Raw genomic sequence first — 11,822 nt, forward strand, 5'->3', positions numbered from 1 at the left:
CAATCCCTTCATCCCCCAGCCTGTATCCATGTTTGGGATTGCCCCCGACCCAGGTGCAGGACCTTGCACTTGGCCTTGTTGAACTTCATGAGGTTCGCACAGGCTCACCTCTCTAGCCTGTCAAGGTCCCTCTGGATGGCATCCCTTCCCTCCAGCAAATCAACCACACCACTCAGCTTGGTGTCATCTGCAAACTTGCTGAGGGTGCACTCAATCCCACTATCCATGTCCCTGACAAAGATGTTAAATAATACTGGTCCCAATACAGACCCCTGAGGGACCCCACTCGTCACCAGTCTCCACTCAGACATCGAGCCATTGACTGCAACTCTTTGAGTGCAACCATCCAGCCAATTCCTTATCCACCGAGTGGTCCACCCGTCAAATCCATGTCTCTCCATTTTAGAGACAAGGATGTCGTGTGGGACGGTGTCAAATGCTTTGCACAAGTCCAGGTAGATGACGTCAGTTGCTCTTCCCTTATCCACCAATGCTGTAACCCCGTTGTAGAAGGCCACCAAATTTGTCAGGCATGATTTGCCCTTAGTGAAGCCATGTTGGCTGTCACCAATCACCTCTCTGTTCTCCGTGTGCCTTAGCATAGTTTCCAGGAGGACCTGCTCCATGATCTTGCTGGGCACAGAGGTGAGACTGACTGGCCTGTAGTTCCCCAGGTATTCCTTTTTTCCCTTTTTAAAAATGGGGGTTATGTTTCCCCTTTTCCAGTCACTGGGATCTTCACCAGTCTGCCACGACTTTTCAAAAATAAGGAAGAGTGGCTTAGCAACTTCATCCGCCAGTTCCCTCAGGACCCTCGGATGCATCTCATCAGGTCCCATGGACTTGTGAACATTCAGGTTCCTTAGATGATCTCGAACCTGATCTTCTCCTACGGTGGGCAGTACTTCATTCTCCCAGTCCTTGCCTTTGGATTCTGTGAATTGGGTGGCATGGCTTGAGCACTTGCCGGTGAAGACTGAGGCAAAAAAGTTGAGTACCTCAGCCTTCTCCATGTCGGTTGTAGCCAGGTCTCCCGTTTCGCTCATCGGGGGGGTACAGTTTCTTTCATCTTCCTTTGTTGTCCTATGTACCTGAAGAAACCTTTCTTGTTATTTTTTATGTCCCTAGCCAAGTTCAGCTCCAGCTGTGCCTTGGCTTTCCTGGTCCCCTCCCTGCACTCTCAGGCCATATCCCTATAATCACCCCAGGATGTATATCCCTGCCTCCACTGCCTATGCATTTTGGTTTTGTGTTTTAGTTTGGCTAAGAGGTCTTGACTTAGCCAAGCTGGCCTCCTGCCTCCCCTGCCCGACTTCTTGCATGTCAGGATTGAGAGCTCTTGCGCCCTAAGAAAATTGTCTTTAAATATCTCCCAGCTCTCTTTCTCTCCTTTGCCTCTGAGGGCAGTTTCCCAAGGGATCCCACGCACTAGCACCCTAAACAGCCGAAAGTTTGCCTTTCTGAGGTTTAGGGTCCTGACTCTACTTTTTACCCATCTTGTACCCCTCAAGATTGAGAATTCCACCAGGGCATGATCACTGCAGCCCAGGCTACCTCCAGTCTTGACCTCTCCAATAAGTTCTTCCGTATTAGTGAGCAACAGGTCCAGCAGTGCTTCTCCTCTGGTTGGGCTCTCCATCACCCTGTACTAGGAAGTTGTCCTCAACGCACTCCAGTAGTTTCCTGGACTGCTTGCAGTTCACTGTGCCGCTTTTCCAGCAGATGTCCAGGTGGTTGAAGTCCCCTATCAGGATCAGGGCCTGCGAGCTTGATGCTTCCTGCAGTTGAAGAAAGAACTCTTCATTAACCTCCTCTTCTTGATCGGGTGGCCTGTAGTAGACACCAACCACAAAGTTTCCTTTGTTGTACCACCACTTGCAGAGCTGTAATTGGAGTGTGGCAGTGAGATTTGATAGTCTGACTTAATCCTGCAGCCATTTCTATCTATGACTCTCCTCTTAACCTCAGGAACCCATTTTTAGAAATGTTTGGAGATATGTGCAAAGCAAGCCAGGTCTTTGCAGAAGGTCCAGCTGGGGAGTATGGGGAAGAGGGGGAGGGGCAGGCAGGTGTTTGTAAGGAGAAACAACAGTTACATGTATGTGTCAATACACATGTTGATAAAATCTCGGACTTTATTGCACAATAACTGTCACACTTTTTTCCTGAAAAAATGAGCTGCTGCTTAAAGAGTACAGTCTTGACACTTACTCTGCGTTTGTTTTGTCCAGAACTGCTTTGATGATGGCTTGTGAAGCTGGTAGCCTTAACATGGTGGAAGCCTTCCTTAGGAAAGGTGCAGATGTCAGTTTAGTAGATGTCTTTGAACAGAATGCCCTGCATTACTCCAAGCTCTCCGAGAATACAGGGATCCAGAATCTCCTATCATCAAAGTTATCTCGGGATGCGGGTATGTAAGAGATGCCAATCTGCAGTTTGTCACTTCTTGAATTGGCTACATGTATGTTTAGCAATGAACAAATTTACTTCATAAGGTAGCCTGAAAAATTTCAAAAGTCATCTTCAGGATGGTCTGAGGCTTCCCAAAAGCAGGAAAATGTGGTCTTTGCCATAGATGGTAATATTTAGCATGGGATAAAGCACTGAGCAGGGCAAAAAGAGGTGTTTTGGAGAAAGAAAAGGTAAGCTGATGTAGCAGCATCATGAAGTCTTGCATACAGTTTGGAATAGATCCTCTTTTATTATGTGAAAGAGTAAGTGGAACATATAGCTCCTCAGTAGAGGGGTTGGAGAAGGAACTAATGCAGACAGAGGGCTTTATGGTCAAACTAAGACGGATTTCTAAAGTAGGAAGCTAATGTGCAAGAATGGTGCGAGACTATAGCAGAATAAGAATTGTCAAAATCCTTCGAATTTTATCTCAGTATGAAACACAAAAAGCAGCAGAGAAAGGATATGGTTCAAATGGAATTTGGAGATTAAAATATATTTCTCAGATTTCAGACAGGAATTAAAAAAACAAACAAAGCATTTATGGTGTGGGAAGTAGAGCTGAGAGATGGGTTAAGAATGGCAAATAACTTTTTCTTTGATAGCTGTTCTTAATTCCACTTCTTTTCTACTTCACAGATACAAAGTCACCGACAAAAGCAAAACAGGTATTTGTCCTTTTAGTTTTAAAAATACTTGGGCTATATAGGCTTGTAACTTAAGAAAAAACAGTAATTGACATGACTAGAAGCACTAGTAAATGTCACTGTAAGATGCGCTGCCATTGACTACTCTGTAATGTGAAAGGTTTTTGTTGCTTATTTAAGAAATGTGTTTCAGGAACATCGCTTTTAGACTTAGCTTCTCTCTGTAATAGCAGCCAGCACCCTCAGTGAGAAAAGGAAGGGAGGATGTGTGTGTATGTGCACGTGTGCTAGGAAGATACTCCACTTTTCTCATGTGTAATGCAGGATCTTGGCTCTTGGACTCCCTATCTCTTCAAACTGTAGAGAAGATGATCTAGAAAAAAGTTCTCTGTTTACAAACCACATAATTAAAGGTTATACCTGCTTACATCTTACTGGAGACCCCCACCTGTGAGAATCTCAGCAGGTTTAGGCAATTAAATAAGTTTCTTACATTTTTTTATTTAGTATCACACTATCTTGGAGTGCAAGTATCTTGTAGACCTGCTGGTGGCTGTAAAGTGGATGAGGGTGTAATGCATTGGTTCATTCCTTCTCTGAGTGGAGAGGTGGGTTTTTCAGGGAGCTCAGGCAGAAGCTGATGGAGAGGAAAGATGGTAGTCGTTAAGGATTACATGACTGGACTATGTATGAATGGAAGTATTTAAGATCACTAGTGCTAAACCTATTGTCAGCTTCTGCTTTTTCACTAAATCTTGTTTGTTTTCACTGAAGCATGGATTACAAGGGGGCAGATTCTTATTGTCAGGCATGTTTAATATCTTTGTGTTAGTAGAGTTGTAGTCTTTACATAGGAAAAAAAATAAGGCACTGCATGAGCTGCTAAAGTTGATATTAATGTGGGTTTTTTTTTTTTTTTTTTTTTTTTTTACAAAACAACTTGCTCAGACTTTACTAACCAAACTAACAAACCTATCTTTTCTGGCTGGTGAAACTTTCAGCATGATCAAGGCTCTAAATTAAGTTCAGAAAGAAGTGGAACTCCAAAAAAACGCAAAGCCCCACCTCCTCCTATCAGTCCTATTCAGGTAAAGAAAACATCAATTTTGAGATGCTTTTAGGGGGTGAAAAGCATTTTGAGCATTATGTGAATGATGTGGGCTGGATTTGCTCTGTCACTGTTATTTTATATGCCTGTCTTGCCTGACATTAGGATGACACCATGAAAGCACGTTGGTTAGGTTGACTAAGAAAATTGCTTGAAATTTGGCATGATCTAAGATACAACTGTACAAATTTTACTGTACAGTTGCTTCTTCCATCTAAAGTTGAAGGTCTCCTGGTTTTGCCAACTTCCATAAGTAAATAATTATGTATATTTTAAATATACATATATATGTACACATTATTATATGCATATATACATATGAAAATAACATACTTAAATAGATTTATATAGTATCAAAATGCAGTTTAACAGTTAGATTTAATTTTAAACAGGAATGTTACCTGTATAGCAGCTATACTGCATATGTAATACTGACTCAGAAGAGCACTGAATAATTAGATCTGCTCTTTGAAACTAACCTAGAGTTGTGACTTACGTTAGTGCAGGGAAAAGTACTCTTTTGTGTGTGTGTGTGTGTACATATGGGCACGTGTTAGAGAGGTAGTTATATGTACATGTATGTATACATACATATTTAGGGGAGACCTTATCACCATGTTCCAGTATTTAAAGGGGGGCTACAAAGAAGATGGAGACTGCCTTTTTACAAGGAGTCACATGGAAAAGATGAGGGGTAATGGGTACAAGTTACTCCTGGGGAAATTCCAACTGGACACAAGAGGAAAATTTTTCACAATGAGAACAATCAGCCATTGGAATAATCTCCCCAGGGAAGTGGTGGATTCCCCAACATTGGACACTTTTAAGATTTGGCTGGACAGGGTGCTGGGCCATGTTGTCTAGACCATGCTTTTGCCAAGAAAGGTTGGACCGGATGATCCTTGAGGTCCCTTCCAACCTGGTATTCTATGGTATTCTATATTTATATAAAATCTTTTACAGCTTAGTGATTCGTCCTCTCCACACTCATCAACTTCAACTCCCATGACTGGAAAAGGGCAGGCTTTCTTTGCTGACCAAGTGTGCAAGGTATCAAAGTTTTCTGTTCTTATTAAGCTTGGGGAAGGAAAGTACAGTACCTTAATAATCTAGTTTGCTGACTGCAGAGTCTCCTGTGAATTAATTAGCTGAGTTTTAGGAACAAAAAGGAATCTAAATCTGTTTCAATGTAATTTATAAAGCAAGTGTGGATTACTTTAATGTTTACTGAATATGTAAATAGAATTAGTCATAAATTAGTAAGCATTTAGGAATATGGTTATGAAAGTATTAATGCTGTGAGAGCTCATTACCTAATACCAGTGAAGTGCATGGCATTGTGCAATGCAAAAAGTAAAGACCCTTTCACCAAATACATCGGGGAAATGGGGGGGTGTGTTCTGTCTGATCCTTACCTTACGGTATTGAAGTTTTTTTTTTTTTTTAATACATCTCAATATATTGCAATTATTTATCACGGGGGCTGCAGCCTTCCAAACTATCTATGAGATAGTTGCCCATGTTTCATTAACATTTAATGAGATCTGGGCAATGGAACTTGAATGCCTTTAGCGGACTTTGAAATACTGGCCACATGCTACAATTAAACAAGACCCCAGAAATAAAAGAAACCCACTTTGCCAGGCTTTATCCGGCAAGATCTATACTGTCTATACTTCTCTTTGGTGAACTGTCCAACTTTACATCCGCTTTCTGTGAAAGCGTTTTCTTTTGGTGTCTCAGCAGGAAGAATTCAGCTCCTTGCATCAAGATAATAAAGACAGACTGAGTGACAGCACAACAGGTATACAATAACACTTAATCTTGATTTTCATATTTGGTTAGGTGTTTTAGGTGGTGTGAAATGTTGAAATATGGTCAGAGATCCTCTGTGCCTTTCCGCTTAGAATGTGTAACACAATAAGTATTGGGAGTAACGTTTTGTAATTTCACTAGCGGCTCCCCACCAAAACCTCCTGCTTCTATTGGGTGATCTAACACATTTTTTGGGAAACAGTTTCTAGGAACAGTTTGCTTGCTCACTACACTTAGTGGTCATGGGAACACTGTTTAATTTGAAAGGTTAGAATAACTAACTAGCTAGCAGTTCAGCTTTTTGAAAGCTTTTGAATCTTTTTTTTTCTCCAAAGGTGCTGATAGTTTACTGGATGTGAGTTCTGAAGCTGACCAGCAAGATCTACTTCTGTTGATGCAAGCAAAAATCGCTTCTTTGACATTGCACAATAAGGAGCTACAGGACAAATTACAGGTGGCATATTTTTGTGCTGTTCTAGTGCTCTGTTAATCTGCTAGCAGAACAAAGAGCTGCTTACCATTTTAGAGAGATGTGCTGTGAAGATAATTTAATGAGCTTGTTGGTGGTAAGATCATGGAAACACTCTGCCCCAAAGGATTAAATCAGTGTTTTGATCTTCTCACTTTTCCCATAAATTACTGAATAACTTTGTTTATTATGATAACCACATTCTAAAAGATGTTGTTAACAGTTGTGTTAGCAGAATTTTAATTCGCATAGCTTTGATTATTAGCTTATGGAGATCAACCCAGACTTTCAGAGGAGCTTGGCACTTACTGCCTTCTCTCGCTGTAGATGACTAAATGGGAGCAGCTGGGTTTTGAATTTTTCTAAAAACTTTCTTCCATGGTGCTTTAATTGTCTGTCTCTGTAGGATGTGGCAAGATTTCCTTGCTTACTCTATTCTAAAAAATATAATCATGTACTTGTTTTTATTGTGCAATTGTTTGGGTTTCTTTTTGCACAGGAAAGAACACCTAAAGAAGTGGATTCAACCATAGAATCTTATCATTCAACCCAAACAGAGTTTGATCAAACAGCAGATAGACAAAGTGAGTTCTCAGCTCAGGAGCTGAAGTCTACATTAAATGCCACCCAAATTCAAGAAAAGTTGGCAAGCCCCAGTGAAGTAAAAATGAAGTACCTCCAGGGAGACTTAAAGGATGTGCAGAGGAAATTAGAGAATTCTGAAGCCAAAAGAAAGCACATAGAAGCTCAGGTCCAGTCTAGAGTCCCAGAAACAGATCATTTAAATAGCACGGACATTTCAGAAAATGGTTCTGATCTTAACCTGAAGTTCCAAGAAACTCAAAACAGGTATGAGGAAGCTGTGAAAGAGGTTTTGAATGTACAAAGGCAAATGAAGCTGGGTCTTGTTTCCTCTGAAAGTGAAGAAACCAGTTCTGAGCTGAGTAGGTTGAAGGTTACATGTAAAGAAGTTGAAATGCTTAAGCAAGAATTGGAGAGAGCATTGGAGGAAAGTGAAAGACAAAAAGAGAAAGTGAGAGCGCTGCAGAAAAAGTTTGAAGAAAGAGAGCAGAATGTGGCAAGCAAATTGTCTGAGGAAGAGTGTGAGGAAATAAAGAATTCATATTGTTCAGTTATTGATAACATTAATCAAGAGAAAGCATTGTTGATTGAGAGGTACAAAGAAGGGCAAGAGGAAATTAAAAGGCTACAGGACAAGCTGAAAAATCAGACACAGTTGGAATCTAGTGCTGAAGCTGAAGAAATGAAAGATGCGATGCACAGAATGATAGATGAGCTCAACAGACAACTTAGTGAATTGTCTCAGTTGTACAAAGAAGCACAAACAGAACTTGAAGACTATAGGAAGAGAAAAACTCTAGATGATATAGCTTTGGACTACATTCCTAGAGATGAACATGAAAAACTGATGCAGGTAACAAATTCTTTGAAATACAAAGCAGAGAATGAGTTATCAGAAATGAAATCCCAGCACACAAAAGTATTAGATGAAGCAGAAGAACTAAAGCAACTGTTAGACACTCAGAAACAAAACTCTTTGCCAATTACCAAACACCATCAGGTGATGAATGCACTCAGAAATACTGTGAAGGAAATGGAGGAAGAAATAAATGAGCTCAAAGGACTGCTTACCAACAAGGAAAGCGAAGTAAGAAACCTACAGAAGGAATTACTGGAAGAAAAAGCTGCAATTAATGAAGCAATGGTACCCAAGGCTACATATGAAAAGCTCCAGTCATCATTAGAGGGTGAAGTTAGTGTTTTGTCATCCAAATTGAAGGATGTAATCAAAGAGAAGGAAAATGTGTCCTTAGATGCTATGCAACTGAGAAATGAAGTTTTGCACTTGAAAGAAGAGAAGGAAGGTATGCATACTCTGCTTGAAGCAAAGGAACGGGAGGTGGCTGGTCTTCACCAAAAGTGCCATCAAGCTCAAGATGATCTTCTTGAAATGAAAAGATATTCTGAAAGCTCATCAAAACTAGAAGAGGATAAAGATAAAAAGGTTAGTGATTCACTACAGTGGAGGGGGTAGTACATGAGTTCAGACTGCAAAACATGTTGGATGGTGACCTAATAGACGATGTTGTGTCAAGTGTCACAGAGTGGAGTAACTTCTGAGTGCATTTGCCCATCTAAAAATTCAGATATCAAAGTCAAAGAAGTTTTCAATATGTTTGACTTTACAGTTGGTTTTCTTCCTCTGTGGAGATATGCATGATCTTTCAATTTACCTCTTTTAAGTTCTGCTTAGGTTGGGTTCACACTATTCAGGCAACTGAAGTCAAAGAAGTGGGATTTACAGCAGGAAGAGATTCCAGAGGAGACAATAAAACAAAATATCAGAAAAGAACAAAAATTCACTATTCTGAGTTTACTATATCATCTCAACCTCAGCATGACTATTTTTACTCTGCAACTACCATATCTGTCACTACAAATTTCTTTATAAAAAGCTATGTATTTTGCTGGCTGTGAATAGCTGGCTTATGTTTGGTATGTTTCTGTCTTGTGTTCAGCAGCAGTGTCTGTAAAAGTGGTAAATGCAATCCTTGTTTGTAAATATTGCTGGCTTTCAGAACAAGGAATGCATTTTGAATTGACTGGGCTAGGAGGGGGGATAGAGAAGCATTGTAACACTTTGCTTACATGATGTCTCTGTTTGTCCATTGAGTTTACATCTTGTTTTTCCCCACTTAAATTTGTCACAAATACCCCAAGATGAGACCCACGAGTATACAGTATGCCTTGTAGCTTTTCATGAAAACCTATTTTTTGCCTCCCTAGATCAATGAAATGTCCAAGGAAGTTAGCAAATTAAAAGAAGCATTGAACAGCCTTTCTCAGCTTTCCTACTCAACCAGTGCCCCCAAAAGACAAAGCCAGCAGCTGGAGGCATTGCAACAACAAGTGAAGCAGTTGCAAAACCAACTGACTGTAAGTGTGATAATTCATAAACCCACCATTATTCCCAGTTCTCCCAAGATGTGTGTGCCATTCTTGACTGTGCCTTATTTAAAATGGAGCACAGTCAATGAGTACAAGGAAAGGAATTTTCATCCAGAAATTCTATAATGGTCTGAAACATTTAGGAATCTGCAAGTCACAAATTGCTCCTCAGAAATAGTCTAACTAAAGAAAGCTGGTTTCCCCCATATATTTCCTCAGAACAATAGTGGAGCAAAGTTCCTGTACTTGTAGTGGAATGTAGTGGCCAGACCTGCTGCTGAGACCCTGATTTGTGAAAAATATGGACAGTGTGCAGTGGATTTGTGTGTTTTCTCAGGAACATGTGGATTGGTTCATCAGCTGAAGTCTTTTTGGTTTTTTAAGCTAAAATAAGTTTGACTTTTTGGAAGAAAATAGTCACTGAAGGCGTGAAGTTTCAAATCAAGCAAGTATATAGGGAGTATTATAGGGAGCACAGTTTATTCTCTGAAATTCTGAAGTGCTTAAAGATTTTTAAGATTGTACTTGTTTGTGCATGAAAGGTCCAGTCTTCTAAGCTGGGTTGAGCCATAATTGCTATTTCCAAGAGCTTGCCTGTCAAAAAGAGCATTTTAATTCACTGCAGAGGGTGAAAAGAAGGTACTGTCCACCAGAGGCCTTTGAGAGCTCTGGAGTAACTCTGAAAAGAAAATTCTCAGCCTTAATGGCTTACCTGGTGTCTGCTCTCCTACCCTCCCCAGCAGACAGACAGAAGAGTCAATATGTATATGAGCCAGAAAAATTCCCTTGCAGTGGGGAGAAGTAAATAAGCAGACAGTTAAACACTGCATCCTGTCAGTGTAAAGGCCCATAGCTGTTTCTTATCCCAGTCCACCAAGTCCAAAAGGAACCTTCATCTCCCACTGCTCAAGGACCAGCAAAGTAGTGTAAGGTGCAAAGATATGCAACACATTAGGAAAGTGGGTAGGATTTAAAACAGGACAGAAGCATTATTTCCTTCTTGTAGGCTAACTTTCCTAAAAGCTTCACGTTTATTTGGAAAGATGGCTTCTGGGATGTGGTAGTCTGTGATCATGAAAAAGGAGGTTGGCTTTCCTTGTTTGAATGTATATTAATTAGCTGAGGATTTAATGGGTTAAGACCTTTGTAAGCACCTCTTCTTCCCTGGGAAGGCATTAGCTGACAGATGGGTCACTGACATCAGGGAAGAGCTCAGTTGCAGTTGAGGGTTGATTTGTCAGAATATTGTTGGCTTTCCTCAATTCTGGTTGCTGATAAGCTCAGAAGTAGAGTATGTGCTCATTCCACATCTTTGCAACTCAGCACTTCTTACAACTGATGTCATCTCACCAGCTTTTTTACTGGGATGGGTAGAATTACAGCATTTCTGTGGACTATGCTTTCGAGCAAATTATGGTTTGGATGGCTAGTGGCACAGTACTGTCTGAGTTGGTTTTCCATGCATGCATAAGACTATGGTTTGTAATTCCCCAGAGCTCCCTAAATCTAGTTGGGAAGTTCTGAATTCAACAGTTCTGAATGCTCCATGACTTTCTGCTTAACTATTTTCTAGGAAACAAAGAAACAACATCAGGAAATTGTCTCAGTTTACAGGATGCATCTTCTCTATGCTGTGCAGGTATGGTTGCATATTGTCAGTTACAGAGTGTTGGTATTTTAATGAAAGATGTTTCTTCTACAGATCTAGTAAGAACTTTGCATGTTTTATCTAAGACATCCTATCCAAAAGGTATGACTGTTTAAGCACAAATTTAACACTGCTTCCTTTTGGGAAATTGATGTAATTACTATACCTCAAAAATAGTTTGTAAATCTTCTTAAGGAGTAGAGAGATGCTTGAATTCAATCATCTTTTCTTCTTTCTCCCCTTGTCTAGGGTCAAATGGATGAAGATGTCCAGAAAGTGCTTAAACAAATTTTATCGATGTGTAAAAGCCAATTACAGAAAAAGTAAAGAAAAAAGCCAAGGAAAACTCCCCATTTTTATTAATCCTGTTATGGGTGTTTATCTAGATTTGCCTTAACATAAGATTTAAAATTGGCAATTTGATGCTTTTGTGTTATTGTGCTGTTTGTGAGGTGGATTTGTTTGTCTGTCTCTACCACTTCCCATGTGCATTTGTGTGTGCAGTAACTAAACACATGCCTGCTTTTCATATCCAAAATGCAAGTATGTTCTTCAGACTTTTTACTTAGGCCACTCCATGTCATGTTTACCCTGAAAGTACTTTCTGGTTTCCTCAAATAGAGGGAGGTTAATCTGGAGGAAAGCATTCATGTTTCCTGGGTAAAGGTGAAATTTTCCGTAAGGTCTTCTGTACTGTTTATAAGCTGCATCTTG

At 40.2% G+C, this 11,822-nt stretch overlaps 1 protein-coding gene across 1 annotated transcript in view; it reads left to right on the forward strand.

The window, feature by feature from the left end:
* LOC142074845 (ankycorbin-like) overlaps window positions 1-11,435 on the forward strand; it is a 122,886-nt gene extending 111,451 nt beyond the window's left edge. Inside the window, 10 exon segments of the mRNA XM_075135742.1 lie at window positions 2,232-2,410; window positions 3,091-3,119; window positions 4,100-4,186; window positions 5,170-5,247; window positions 5,950-6,010; window positions 6,357-6,475; window positions 6,990-8,516; window positions 9,299-9,448; window positions 11,034-11,099; window positions 11,358-11,435. Of these exon segments, the coding sequence (XP_074991843.1) occupies window positions 2,232-2,410; window positions 3,091-3,119; window positions 4,100-4,186; window positions 5,170-5,247; window positions 5,950-6,010; window positions 6,357-6,475; window positions 6,990-8,516; window positions 9,299-9,448; window positions 11,034-11,099; window positions 11,358-11,435 (2,374 nt within the window).
* Window positions 11,436-11,822: the final 387 nt, after the last annotated feature.

This window comes from Calonectris borealis, chromosome W (assembly GCF_964195595.1).
Source record: "Calonectris borealis chromosome W, bCalBor7.hap1.2, whole genome shotgun sequence".
NCBI classification, from domain to species: Eukaryota; Metazoa; Chordata; class Aves; order Procellariiformes; family Procellariidae; genus Calonectris; species Calonectris borealis.